The 15380-nt window shown below is 37.9% G+C and overlaps 1 protein-coding gene across 1 annotated transcript in view; it reads left to right on the forward strand.

Annotated features, from left to right (window-relative positions):
- Positions 1-12597, forward strand: part of EPRS1 (glutamyl-prolyl-tRNA synthetase 1) — a 68153-nt gene extending 55556 nt beyond the window's left edge. The window contains exons 27-32 of the mRNA XM_059942313.1: positions 370-567; positions 1048-1221; positions 5010-5170; positions 7573-7651; positions 12066-12130; positions 12237-12597. Coding sequence (XP_059798296.1) covers positions 370-567; positions 1048-1221; positions 5010-5170; positions 7573-7651; positions 12066-12130; positions 12237-12387 — 828 coding nt within the window. The 3' untranslated portion in view covers positions 12388-12597. The remainder of the gene's footprint in view (positions 1-369; positions 568-1047; positions 1222-5009; positions 5171-7572; positions 7652-12065; positions 12131-12236) is intronic.
- Positions 12598-15380: the final 2783 nt, after the last annotated feature.

Here is a 15380-nt window from a genome sequence, read left to right on the forward strand (position 1 = left end):
CAGTATATCACATGCTTTCTAAGGCCATATTATAATTTCAGGCTAATCTGTCCCATTCCCTGTAAATCTCCAAGGTCAGTTAAATCAAGGCTTATATCCTGAATTACCAAAGCATGGATCTTTTAAAAACCTTTGTAATTAAAGTAACTCCTATAAGAGGGGCTGCTCATAGCTGTATGCTACTATATATTTTTTGACTAATCTTCTTCTCTTTGTCGTATCAGTTATGCTTTAAAAACTTATTTAATATAAAAAATCAGGGAAGATAAAGCAGGTCTAGCGCCATTTTAAGGCGTGTGATCTTAGAGTAATTATTTTCAAAGGCATTAATAAGTTATTAAAATTAAAAGATGTGTTTCTCTATTTTAGGGAGCAACATCACATCATTTAGGGCAGAACTTTTCTAAAATGTTTGAAATCATTTTTGAAGATCCAAAGACACCAGGAGAGAAGCAGTTTGCCTATCAAAACTCCTGGGGCCTGACAACTCGAACTATTGGTGTTATGACCATGGTTCATGGGGACAACATGGGCTTAGTATTACCACCCCGTGTAGCCTGTGTTCAGGTAAGGAAAATATTTCTGTTTATCATTTCTTTTATAAAATATAAGCCATACTTAGCAAAGAAAATTTTAAAGTGTGATTTTTTTTTCTGAGTGTCATTCAGGTAGATTTCGCTGATACAGAAACAAGGTAGAATACAGTCTAGACCTTGCTATTGTGTAACTATGTATATTATTTGTGTTACTCTTTTTTACTCTTTTAATTTTTTTACCTACTTTATAAAAGTTTTAGAAATTATTTTTTGAATAATGATTTATAATAGGTTAAATGAAAAACAAATGTATTTAGCATGGACAAACAATATGCAGCTATTAAATAGTTGCTAGATATTCTACGTAGATTAGAAACCATACAAGTTGATTTGTTTGAAGGTTTATAGTCACTAGGCGGTTTTGACTCCTGGATACTAGGTGGTGATGTGACTTCATTACTTCCATATACTGCTCCTTTATATAAATTTGTGATACTGTGCTGGATTCTAGGTGGTGGTTATTCCTTGTGGCATTACAAATGCACTTTCTGAAGAAGACAGAGATGCTCTGATTGCAAAATGCAATGATTATCGAAGGCGGTTACTCAGTGTTAATATTCGAGTTAGAGCTGATTTGCGAGATAACTATTCACCAGGTTGGAAGTTCAATCACTGGGAGCTCAAGGTAAATTCTTCAGTTGCATATTTTACTCCCATGCTCCCAATTTGGATTTTTGTTACGTTAGAATTAAAGTGATCGTGAAGACCTTGTTTATGGTTAATAAACCTCATATGGTTGTTACTAAAATGTTTATATCAAGAATTCATAAAATAAATACGTTGTTTAAATAGACTATCAGAATAGTGGTGCATGGGCATCAACTAGTTGTCATTGTTACAGCTAATCAGAGATTAATTTCATACTTGGTTTTTCACACCACATTGTTTCACAGCAGTTTGTTGATTTTTATTTTCTATATTCAAGAGTAGTCTAAATTCTGGTTTAATGTTTTTGATATAACTTTTATTTATTGCACATTGTCATTAATAGATGATCTGTATTCTTTATTCCATTTTTCAGACTTCTGGGATTTAATTTTTTTCTTACGATGAAACGGGATCTTGTTAGAAGTAGCAATTAGGAGTCAAGAATTTATAAACTCATATGACAGGCAGTGGATGAGAAGGTGTAGTGACATTGCAGCTTCAGTCTTTCAAATATGGAAGCTCAGTAATACTGGGATTATTCAGTGTACATGTCGGGTTCCCAAAGTTGCTAATCTTTATCCCTTTATTTGTTTTAAATGGCCCCTAAGATAAATCTCTGTGCTGAAGAATAGTAGTTATATTGATACTGCTTTCCTTTTTGTAATATATTTTTTCCTTTAACGAAGGAAAAAATTTATTACTCTCTTACCTTTAATGAAGACTTTAAAGGTGAATATTTTCTCTGTAATTTCCCTTTAATTGCAGTCTTTTTTACTTACTTTGAAATAGTGGTTGTGTGATTGCAGTAATACCTTGCTAAACCCATTTGTGCTTGCCTGAGGTACCAAAAAAAAACCTGTTCCTTGCTACTAGCTGGATTGAAAGGGAAGAACGAATGTCATCCACACTTACTTCTGTGTCTCTCCTCTTTCCCTTTCTCTTTCATCTCACTCCTCCTCCTGGGACTGACTTGCCTTTGTCTCTGTCCCTCTTCTTTGCAGTACCCTGGTGAACCTGTGCTGTGTGGGGGAGGCATCTTGGTATGGCTTGGCTCTGCTGCAGCGTCCTGTCTACAGTAGTTGGGAAAGAAAACAAAGTTCCGAAGTGCTAAACTTGGGGCCGAAAATTAAAGAACAATGAGAAAGAGAGTTCGTTAGCTAGTGAAAAGTACCGCTAGTGCATTTAAGGCCAGGAATTTCCGAGGAAAGAAAACAGTTTGGGAGATCTAGATGCATATTTATTTGATAGTGATTCACTTTGTAAAGTGTGTGCACGTGTGTGTGTGTGTGTGTGTGTGTGTGTGATGTATGTATTGTGAGGCTCACCCAGATTAATAAATGAGGTGTATGGTTTGGTTGCCAGACTAGGACCCAGCGACTGACTCCCATAACTCTTCGTTAGAAAATAGGGGAAAATAATATGAGTGAATTAACTTACTTTTTTTTTTTTTTACTGTATTGGATGATTAAGATAATTTTGTGTTGCTGTTGAAAGCCAAACAAAAAACAGGAGTCCCTTATAAGTAAATTCGTAACTAGTTACTTAGAAAAACTACCAACAAAATACATGCCTCTTGTATGACTTGGCCTCAGATGATCTTTCCACTTTTGTTTTCCGTTATCCCCTCTCATAGATCTTTTCTCTCTTCTCAGTCTATTTTTCCACCTCTGTGTCTTTGCTTGTGCTGTTTCTTCCACTTGGGTTATAAAATTTTTTATCATGAAACAAACACAAATTTACAATAAAGGAAGTACAGTACAAAAATTTTTTTCCCTGCCTGAACCATTTGAAAACAAGATGCTACCTTGATGCCCCATCACTCTACAAACATGTTCTCCTGTATAATCACAATAAAGCCTATAAAATTACGATGTTAACATTGAGATTTATTGCCATCTAATTCTAGGACCCGTTCAGGTTTTGTGAGTTGTCCAACTAGTGTCCTTCACAGCAGAAGGATCTAGTTCAGAATTATGTGTTGCATACAGTTATCATGCCCCTTTAGTCTCTTTTAGTCTGGAATAGTTCCTCAGTTTTTCTTTAGTTATCATGGTCTTGACACTCCTCACTAGCTTTTTACTTAATTAAAATTTTTTATGGACCCATGGTTTCTGAGATTATTCAGTGGGTTATAATCTGTTACTATTATTATTTATTTTGATGCTCAAATTTGTCTTTTGTGGGACCAGTAGGATCCCTTAAAGCTAACTTTTGTGTTCTTTAGCACGTCCTTGCTTTTTGGCAGAAGATCTTGTAGGGTTTACCTTGTTCTCTCTCTCTCCCCCAACTCTGCAATTAGCCATATCTCTAAGAAGCCCTGGTTCTTTTTAAGAAAGAATGGTATTTAGTGCGGGTGTGCCCATCACTTTTGAGCTCTCACTGCTTCCAAGCCTTCTCAGTAGATGGGGCTACGGAATGCGTGTGCGTGTGTACATACACACACACACACACGTACGTACATACTCACATGTATTTACATCTGTTTTTCTGTATCCATCTATGTTATTTGATAACGGTGAGTTCACACTGATACCTTCAATTCCAGTCAAAACCCACGTGACCCCATCTAGTTTTCTCCCATTCCATATTTTAACTCTCTTCTCTGACAGTGAAAAACCTAGCTCCAGTTGTCCTTAGTATGTTTATTTGATCGGTCCCCCTGTGTTCATCCACTCTCTCGTTGCTGTTGCCACCCACTCCCCGGCCTGAGTGCCCTCCTCATCCCTCATGGGCTCTGACACCCTGTGCCAGGCTCTTCTCCTGTGAAGATGCCTTTTCACCCAGCTGCAGCTTCAAAACCTTGCTCTGAGCTGTCCCAGCTCTCCCCTTTTCCAGTACAGGATGTAGTTCTATTGCATTTTATTGTCATGTCTTTTTAGTTTCCTTTAATCAGAAGTAGTTCCTCAGCCTTTCTTTGTCATTCGTGGCATTGACATTTTTGTAAATATAGGTCAGTTATTTTATAGTACGTTCTTCAATTCTGATGAATTTACTCATTAATTTTTGCCTTCTCCAGTAACTTTTCTTCTCTCTTCCAACTGAGGATAGTTTCTCACTTTCGATTTTCTGTACTGATTTTTATTATTTGTATGCATGCCTTATTTACCCTGCAAAACATGAAGCTTCTTGAGGACAGGATCTCTTTCTTATTCATCTTTTAAATCTCATTGCACTTAACACTGTTTCCTACACATGCATGCATTGCATGAATAAAGAAAACAATAAAATAATGTAATAGTATATGATCAGAAACTCGGGCGGTGGAGCCCAGCAGTCTGTGCTTTGACAAGCCCTTCAGTGATTCTGATGCTCAGGGTAGAGCAGCCAGAGCTAATAGGGCTTCCCAACCAAAGCACACCACGTGCCATGAATGAGTCAGGGATGTACCCAGGTGGCTTGGGGTGGCTTCAGCCTCAAGAAGCCTTCTGTATTTACCCCCATGTGCCATACAGTGTAATTTTCTATGTGTGCTGTTACGGGAGAGAAGTTAGCAACACTGAGCTAGACAACTGCAGCCACCCTCACGTTTCCCCGTTAAACTCTTAGCTCAGAACCACCCGGGCAGTACCGTCTTTCCTTAGGTTTATGCCTTCTCATTGGAAGAGGTTTCTGTAATATCTCAGGAGTATTACCTACTTTTTAAAGTGGTTTGTGTCTGTCTTTGTTTTTTGGATTTTTATGATTTATAGTAGATAAAGCCATGGAATAAGTCTATATATTCAGTTGGAGACATGCATGTATTATGTTTAACTGCCTTTTTCCTAGGGAGTTCCGGTTAGACTTGAAGTTGGGCCACGTGATATGAAGAGCTGTCAGTTTGTTGCTGTCAGACGAGACACTGGAGAAAAGCTGACAGTTGCTGAAAATGAGGCTGAGACGAAACTTCACGCTATTTTGGAAGACATCCATGTTAACCTCTTTACCCGGTCAGTTCCTTAGAGTTGCTTGTGTCTCTCATCTTCACATTGTGCTCAGCCTTTGAGATATATACCAAGGAATCCTTGATTGCCCCAATGGGAAGTACTCTTTCCCTCTGAACTCTCATGGTTCTTAATTGGCCTTTCTCTTTGTGATTTTTAACTTGTATTATGAATATTTTGCTGTACGCTTTCTGCTCCCTACTAAGTTTGCAGTGATGGACTGTCTGCCCCATGGAGTAATTTGGGTTAATTTTAGATCCAGGCTTTCATGGTATATAAAATTTGAGGGACAAAGGCATTGAGTCTCACCTGTTGGATACACATTAGCAGCACCTGGGAGTCTTTTCAGAATACTTGTGCCTGGGACTCTCCCCAAGGGATGTTAATTTAATTGGTCTAGAATGGGCCTGGCACCTAGAGTATTAAATGCTCCCTAGGTGATTATGATGTGTCACGAAGGCTAAGAACCTCCTGATTGGGATTGGGGGTGAAAGGTGAGGGGAGGCCTCGGGGCTGCCCTGACTTCTGGAGAGGGGACTTTTAGAATCACAGATCTCAAGGCAGAGTCACTAGAAGATTGGTGGCATATGTGTGGCACCCTATTTTCTTTCCTACCCACCTGAAGCAGAGAGGAAGGACCATGGCCACTGGGGATAGAGGCTCAGTTCCTAAGGGAGAGTAGTGCCTGTATCTTACTCGTTTATCTTCTAATACCTTGTGCCTGATTCATATTCATGTTCAATAAATCTTGCATTTAAGGAGTGAACCCGTTTTAACTTTGGCTTTGGTGCTTATTTATGTGATTTTAGGCAAGTGATTTTGCTTCTCTTGGCTTGCTTGCCCTAAAATGCGAATGATAATATATCTTTTGAAGGGTTACTTCATGGATTTGTTTGGCCTACAAATTCATAATTCATGTGAAGTTCATCTGAACGCAGAACAGGCGATACTGTCCGAGGCGAAAGATTAGAAAGCTGCCTGTCCTTGTTGCTACCATTCGAATAGTGCTCTCAGTGCAGATGTGCTTTTCCAAAGATTCTCCTCAGGATCACCTGGGAGCTTTGGGAACAGAAACTTACCTGAGCCTCGTACCTGGAGATTCTGATTCATTAGTTTTAAGATACCTTCAGGTCGGGCTTCCCTGGTGGCACAGCGGTTAAGAATCCACCTGCCAATGTAGGGGACACGGGTTCGAGCCCTGGTCCGGGAAGATCCCACATGCTGTGGAGAAACTAAGCCCGTGTGCCACAACTACTGAGCCTGCGCTCTAGAGCCCGCAAGCCACACCTACTGAGCTCACGCACCTAGAGCCTGTGCTCCGCAACAAGAGAAGCCACTGCAATGAGAAGTCTGTGTACTGGAATGAAGAGTAGCCCCAGCTCGCCACAACTAGGGAAAGCCCCCGCGCAACAACGAAGAAGACCCAATGCAGCCAAAAATAAATAAATAAATAAATAAATTTATTTTTAAAAAAAGATACCTTCAGGTTATCTGTAATGTTAAAATGCTCTCTCTGTGATACACATGTACACCCTTGGTTGGAAAACCACTGCTTTAGTGACTAAAAAGCAGGGTTATTTGTTGACATTTTTATTCAGTAAATTTATTAATGTAAGTTGCTTAAAGGTGCATTTTTCTCCCTCCTTAAGGCTTCAGCCTGGGAAGTGGCGAGTTCCTTCCTCTGCATCTCATTGGCTGTAACTTAGTCACTTGGGCCCACCTCACTGCAAAAAAGTTAGAAGAAAAGGAAACAGATGTGGTGGATAGCTAGCTGTTGCTTCCAGGGTCCGCACAGTCTAGCCCTGAGGTTCAGAAAAGAAAAATATGCCTTCTCTTCCTTGGTCACCACCTCATGTAATGTGTGACCTTGAGTGTGGAAGAGAATATTTATTCCCATTTCTGAAACCGGAGGTTCTTACAGAAGACTTACATAGTATGTGAAAATAGCTCGAATAATGTATATTTATGTGTTTTTCCTTTCTTAAACATTTTCATGCCTTTGTATTTGATTCTAACAATTTGATATGGTAGTTAGATTTGAATATTTTTCCAGTTTTGTAGAAGGGAAAGCTAAGACCCCAGAGGTTTAAATAATAACCCACTCTTGTAGGTAATAAGTGGTAATGTCAAGAATTAGCATGTTGATCAGTAGAGATTTAATGGCTATTACAGAAGTAATTGTTACTTGTATGTGCTTGGCAAATTCTCCATTCATTTAGTGTTCACGATTATGCAGTGATGAGCTAACTGAGATTTACTGAATGTCACTGCTAGAGACAGAGTTGAGGTTCATATTGAATTCTTCTCTCTTTCAGGTTATTATTCTTTCATTAAATTATGCCATTTAAAAAAAAAACTTTGTCATATGAGTAAGAAAAAATATGTATTCTTTTCTAATTGTTTGTTAGGGCTTCTGAAGACCTTAAGACTCATATGGTTGTGGCTAATACAATGGAGGACTTTCAGAAGGAGCTTGATTCTGGGAAGGTAAGAGACTTCCGCAAAGTTTTGAATATAAACATATTTCAATAAATGGTATTTTAAGACTCACTGAATTTAGGCATGATGTTAATCCCTTTTTCAAAGCCTGTCACACAAAAGGATTATATATTACTCAGCATTACATACTCTTGTTTTCCGCTGTCTTTCCTGCAGCATTACAACATTATATCATTTTTGGATAACACTGTAAACTGATTATGTAACAGTTTTTTTCCCATGCTCATTTTGCTGGCTGAACAAAATTCATTCTGTATGACCCCTAATATTTTTATTATTGAAAAATTTTGTTTTCTCAGTTTGATGTAAGTTCCTAAAGTAAGCATTGTTCTAGTTTTAGAAATGTACAGATCCTAAAATAAGGAAGGCCCGTTTCTATTCTCTGAGCATATATACTTACCCAGATCTTAATTGACTGAACTTTCTGAATAATAAAAGAAACATATTACTTATTTCTAAGTCTGTTTTTGAGAATGAGTGTGTACTTCTGGATTCCTTAAAACTACACAGGTTTCCCTAATGGCTCTTTAAGATTTTCAGCTTTATGTGTTGTGTGTATGCAGAAGTTGCCAGCCGAAACTTAATTTTCATAAAGAAGAGGTCTTGATTTGCAAAGTTATTAATTCCTGGAATGAATCACTTATGAACTTTAGTATTTTGGTGCACATGTTTGATTATACAGCCAGTCCTGTGTCCCCAGGTTATAAATGAGAAATCCATGGACCAGAGTCTAAATAAATTACCCCAAGCCGTACAGAAGCAGACCTGGTATTAGAATTTAGATTTCTCTTCTGATTCAGCTTAACACATTATTGACTGGGGGATTTTTGCAGAAACTAATGCCTGTGGCCATAATACATCTCTGGTCAAAAATGTGTTAATGTACTTTCTTCTGTATCTTTTTTTTTTAATTCATGGTGAGGGTATAAGACAAAATTTTGCTTGGTTATGTTCATTCCCTCCTAATATGTCTCTTATTGCATGAGCTGAGAAAATGTTAATCTCTCTGGCTCTCAGTTTACTAATCTGTGAAATGAGTACAAAATAGATGGTATCAAAACCCCCTTCAGATCATAACTCTTCAGTATTTAGCCTTCTGTTATTCTTGGTTTATTGCCCATGTAATCTTCCACCTTTCTGGTGTCCATAATTTGCCATGTGACTTCAAACTATATACTTCTAATCTCTGTTTCTTCTAGCCCTCTGCCTGGAGAATGGATAGCCATCTGATTCTGTGTATATTTTTTCTTTCACTCTAATTTATTTTTTATAATTTTTTGTTCCATTAATTGTTGACTTTTAAAATTTCCTGTATTATAGAAACATGGTAGTCACTTTTACAGTACAGTCTTAAAGACATTGCATAAGAGTTAATAAATCGATAGAGTATCAGTTAATCCATTGCTGTCAAAGAAATGAATCTCAGCAGATATTAATGGAATCATATCTTTTATTCTAATATTAGATAAGATACAGGAGAGATTTCAACATCTCTCCTGAACCAGAATATAGTATTTTAGTTGTGTATCCGAAGATCATGTAGAGATCAAAGCAGATTTTGTTTCCTGTATTCAGTAGTCAGTTTCATCCCTCATCTCACCTCACGTTGGTCAGCTTAGGTATGTTGACTGACCATCAAGCAAGCTTTGAGGCTGTTGTATATAAAGTTGGATTTACTGGGAGGGGAGAAGGAGGAAGGGATCTTCAGAACTTGAATGTAGGTGAGAGTTTGATTTTCTACTCTTCCCTGTTGGTATAAATGAAAAAAAACATTTTTTTTATGTCTGATTTATAGGACTTGATTTTAGCAAATTTTTCCAAGGGGATATGATCTTAATTGAATGAAAAATAAATGTCATTTATATGTAACATACTTATTACTGTTGACATTCATTATTAATCTGTTGATCAATGATTTCTGAGTATTAATATTTCTCGTCATTACCATTTTCTGCTGCAGAGTTCAAGATATATATTGTAAAAGATTGTGTCTTTTTAAAACATAGATGTAGAAATAATAAAAGACAAAAAGGTAAAAACCTTTCCGTGGCTGAATAAATAGCCTAAAAATGCATGTTCTCCTTTCATATTAATGAATTATGTGTGTAGTAAAAAGAAATTTCAGGTCATATCATCTAAACTTCACTTTGAAGCTAGAAAGAATTAAAACACGGTTTTTTTTTAAATAAAATTATCATTTATGAGTCCAAATACATTTAATAACAGCTTTCGTTGAATTTGTTCACATGCTGCACCATTTTAAATTTTAAAAATTATTATTTTAGAAATACTTTCTCAAGGCTCAGTGATTTTTGTTTTTTGCTTGGAGAAAAGAAAATAAGACTACTTACTGTAAACTTTGTGAAAGTTATTTAAAAAATAGCTTTAAGTGTTGTGAGTTAACACAAGTAAAATTTCTGAGAAACCAAATTTATTATTCAAAAACATTCTTTGTAATTGTCTTAATATTTTTATCATTACGTAATTAGAGACTGATTAAAGTTTTCCCCCTATTCTGTCTTTTGGAATGAATTGTAATTCTTTTATGAATGTACAGTTTTTTCATGCTTTTTGTTTGTATAAATGCTAATGATTTACCAAGTTTCAATACAGGTGAGTAACTTTGTGTTATTTCAGCTCTTATATCTCTAGGTTTGTTTTTGCTTCAGTTTTTATTGAACAATTTCTATATTTAAATTTTATATTATTTATATATCCAATAATTATTGATTTTATATTATTTGTATATTTAATTAAAATATTTATATATTTAAAATAACTATATAATTGTTAATATATAATTTAAGTATATATTTTAAAACCTATACTAAAATTTTTCAAAATACTTGTTATTACCTTCCTTTCCACCTTCCCTTCACCCGTTCGTCCCACCCACCATGCCTAGAAGTTGACCGCCTCTTTATTGTCTTAATGCACATCATGAAAATAACAGTCTATCAACTGTGGGAATTAGACTAACATATTTTGCTTAATCAACACAAGAGACGTAGAAAACTAACCCTTCCTTGCCCTGCAGTACGTTCTCCTGTTGAATTACTCGTTTTTTTGTAATGTCCTCATCTCTATTTACTTTTACTGTACTTCTTAGAGAAACCTTTTGAAAAATGTTTAACCAAATCCCAAGTGCAAGGAAGGGTTTCCAGAAGGGACTCGATTTGAGCATGGAAGGTGTGGCTGGGACTAGTTGATGGGAAGTTGGCAAAGAAGCTGGATGACCTTCTGGTTGCTTTTAAACTAGCATTTCTAATGTTTGGGAATTATCCATGTCTTTGATCTCTCTGCTACTAACAGGAATTTTTTCTAGGACTAATGCATAATTATTATTGCAGAGAAGCGTCATTTTGAAGTAGACATGCGATGAAAAATTTAAGATTAACAGCTGTGAGAAATCTTAATTCTTGTCTAGTCCAGTATCCACATTTTACAGAAGAAAACTCAGGGCTAGAGATTTTCATATAGGCAGTGAATTTCAAAATTAGGATAAAATCTCAGGTCTCTTGATTCTGCCTATTACTCTTTTTTTTTTTTTTTTTTAACATTTATTAATTTATTTGGTTGTGCTGGGTCTTCGTTGTGGCAGCTGGGCTTGTTAGTTGCAGTTCTCCAACGCCTCATTTGCGGCACACAGGCTCCTTAGTTGTGGCATGTGAACTCTTAGTTGCGGCATGCACGTGGGATCTAGTTCCCTGACCAGGGATCGAACCCGGCCAGGCCCCCTGCATTGGGAGCGCAGAGTCTTAACTGCTGCACCACCAGGGACGTCCCACTGCCTATTATTCTATATGGTCTATGAAAGAAAATTTGAGAGGTTTTTGTTTCTGATACAAAATGATTTTTGATTTTTTTTTTTTTGACTTTTAAAATACCCTTGGACTTGAAAAATGATTCACTTACCTATAACATGTTAAGAACAGCACGGTTTTTTTTTATAAGGACGTATAAAGTGAGGTTTGCTTGATTGTTAATTGTTATCTTAACAACAGCTTAAAAATCAGTTTACTATTTGTTCTTTCCCCTCTATCCTCCTCGTAACCACGTGGCCAGGTAGAGCAGGCAGCAGTGCAAATTTGAAATGAAAAAGATTCGAAATTCACCCTTTGTTCCTTCTCTTCAGCACTATGTTGCAGCCAGTTTATTTGGACATTTAAGTGTATTGCAAAGATTCTTTGTTACATCCGGATGTTATATGATGTGTGGGTTTGGGATAGTGAAAGACATTCTTTGTTATCTCGAGTACCTCTGAGCAGAGTTGCTAGCAGGTTTGCAAAAATACCATGGCCTGAAAAAGACTGGGAGACCTATCCTGTTTGCTTATAGGTTTAATAGAGAACTCAAATGTTCCTTTTACAGAATGTAAATACTGAACGTTTTTCCTTGTTAGATTGCTCAGATTCCATTCTGTGGGGAAATGGACTGTGAAGATTGGATCAAAAAGACCACTGCCAGGTAAGATAATTACATGTAACAGATAAAACCCACGAGGTATTGCAGTGAAAAAGAATAGAAATGTATGGCATAAAAGAATGGAATTCTTATTTGTTTTTAATTTCAGGGATCAAGATCTTGAACCTGGTGCCCCGTCGATGGGAGCTAAAAGCCTTTGCATCCCCTTCAGACCACTCTGTGAGCTGCAGCCTGGAGCCCAGTGCGTCTGCGGCAAGAACCCTGCCAAGTTCTACACCTTGTTTGGTCGTAGTTACTAAGGGATAAGACAAAACCCCGTCTCCAACCCTCCTCACTTTTTAAGAAGTTGATACTATTATCTTCCCAGATATAGACAGTTTTATGATTTTTTTTTTTTTAAATAAAGGATCTAAAAGGAGGTCACATGAGAAAAATACCTATTCTTATGCCTAAATAGTGGAAAAGAGATTTTTCTGTAAACAACCCCAGTAATAAATATCATGAACTAATACTGTTCCATGTATTCATTTGTTTCCAAAATACCTGAATTCTATGCTACAGAGAAATTCCTATGAAGAGGTGAAGATAACTGCTCTGATCTAAGTATCTCTCATGTTTCAGACCTTGAACCACCAGTTTCCTGTTTCTTCTCTGTTGGAGTACTTCTTTTCCGTAACTCCTACTGAATTTAAAATTGCCCTAAATCTTTCTGATTAAAAAGCAAAACACAACCACGAATGTAACAAAAAAGATTTCTACTGAGCTCCTCTCCCCCTCTTGTGTCTCGTAGTTACTATGGCGTCTTCAAAAAACTAGTCATGCTTTCTGAGAGAGTGGTCAGCCCTCCTCGCCTCTCTGCTTCCTATTTTGCGTTCTCCCTCACGCTGCTTCTGCCTCCACCGCACCACTGTTCTCACAGAGCTCACGCTGCCACTCCTGCCCAGAGCTAACTTCTTCGTTCCTTGTCTCACCATAGCTCTCTGCTGCAGTTCTGCTGCTGTAACACGTTTCTCCTGTTTACTAAAATTACTCTCGTGACTTGCCCTGCTACCTTTCTGCCTCTTTTTCTCCGTCACGTGTCTCCCACTGGCTTCCCTCCCTTGGCCTGCTTCTTAGACATCAGTGCTCAGTGTCCCTACTTGGTCCTCTTCTTAGGCTCCCTGATCAGCCTCATCTCACCCCACGGTTTCAAATTGCATTAATAGGATGATGACTCCAACATTTTTATCGCCCAGTCTGACCTCTAGACCTCTATTCCAACTGCATCCTGGATTTTCTTGAGTGTTCCTCAGCATTTCAGGGCCGCCTGTCTCAGAAACCTCATTTCACTCTCGACTCCCAGACCTGTTCCTCCTACAGTACTTCCTGCCTGAAAGGTCAGTGTTACCAAAATGGACCCAGTAACCTAAACCAGAACCCCAAGAGTCCTCCCAGTCAGCCCCTCCAGCACCCCAGCAGCCCTTATTATCAGTTGGCTGTAAAACATACGGCTACGACCTCTGATGTCTCTTGGGTCCACCCTGTCACAGATCTGTATTGCCTTCTTGCCTGTTGCCTCTTATGCTGATTACTATACTGGCCTCCAGTTTCATCTCCAGGCCAGATTCCACATTTCCACAGGCTTTTTTTTTTTTTTTCTAGTGTGCAGTTTATTAAGATGTTTTTCTTCCCCTTAAAATCCCTTCGTGACTCACCATCAATCACTAACAGGATAAAATGTAAACCCTTTAGCCTATTCTGGTTCAGCCTACCTGTCTCCAGTCTCCTTTTCAACCAATCCAGCAGAGTCCTTTGCAACCTAACCATTTGGGGTTTCCTAAAAACAACACGCTATTTCTCACCTCTGGCCCTTTGCCTGAAATGCCTTTTATCCCTCATTTCTAGTCTACTTGGTATAGATCCTTATTTCAGGGCCCTGCTCCAATATGCTTTCCCACTTGGTAGTGATAAATATACCAATAAAGGGCAAAGCTTCAAAAAGAGGACTTGAAATTCGAGCTGTGTTTTGAAGGGTGAGTAGAATTTTAATAAATAGAAGAGGAAGAACATTCCAGGCAGAAGGAACAGCATATGCAAAGCCTTTCAAAGTATCTGCTGTGTATGAGAACACAGCAAAACTGTCCTTAAGTTGGTGAGAAATTGTCAAATGAAAGATTAAATACAGCATGCTTTCAAGATCAATGTTTTGAGCATGTGTATTCATATGCCTAGCTTAATGAGATAAATATCTGGGCCACACTTTTGTACTCAGAATCAGTATTTCTTATTGATCTATGGCAGTTCAGGATGCTTTATCTTGTTTTTCTGCCCTTAGTAGCTGTGTAAGCTCCCTATTCCTTCAGTTGTAAAATGGAGACGAAGTCTAATACCTATTTCATAGTTATTCTACCTTATGAAGTACTCAGAACAATACCTAGCACATAATAATAGCTAATGTTAGTTATGGCAGTGTTGCAGGGTCACCTGGAAGTTGCTCCTTGTATACAGCTCTAGTGAACAGTTATTACCTTAGTGCCTAGGGGTTTTTTTTTGGTTTTTGTTTTTCTGCAAACTAACAAATGCTTTAATGGACAAGGGTTTTTTTAGCCAGTCCCTGACAAAAGCCTGAAAAGTAGATCAAAGACTCATAACCACATTTTGTTCTGTAGCCCCTGGCCATTTTGGAGGTGGCCATCTCTGACGCAAAGATAAATCCCCAGGCTATTTTTTTAAGCTTCAGATAAGTAGAGCTGATCACAGAAAAGCTTGACCTTTGCTCCTTTAAGGGAATCCACTGTTTAAAGGAACTCTACAGTAAGTAGTTATGCTAAGGAAGGAATCCTTCACCCCAAATCTACATGTGATAACTTGTCTATTTTCTTAAATTGAGGTTCAGCTAAAATATCAGAACTCTTTCAGAGACCTTAAGCATGGTGGTGTTTTTCAAGAGGGTGTATAAACCTGACTCCAAACAATATCCTTTAAGAAATAATCACCATTTTTTACTTGCAGACCATAGCCACTAACTAGATACCCGACTGACGGCCACAAAAGTAATTGTGTGCCTAGCGTTCGTGGTTTGCAAAAAGAAACAAGTCAAGGTGTATTTACTACTGGCTCTGCTCACTGGGATTTCCGGTATAGATCACATGTTAGCAATCTCTAGTTTATCCATGACAGTGTGTTTAAAATAGTTCCTGGACTGCCCTGGTGGTGTAGTGGTTAAGAATCCGCCTACCAATGCAGGGGACACGGGTTTGATCCCTGTTCCGGGAAGATTCCACATGCTGCGGAGCTACGGAGCCCACACGCC

The sequence above is a fragment of the Balaenoptera ricei genome, chromosome 1, assembly GCF_028023285.1.
Source record: "Balaenoptera ricei isolate mBalRic1 chromosome 1, mBalRic1.hap2, whole genome shotgun sequence".
Lineage (NCBI taxonomy): Eukaryota > Metazoa > Chordata > Mammalia > Artiodactyla > Balaenopteridae > Balaenoptera > Balaenoptera ricei.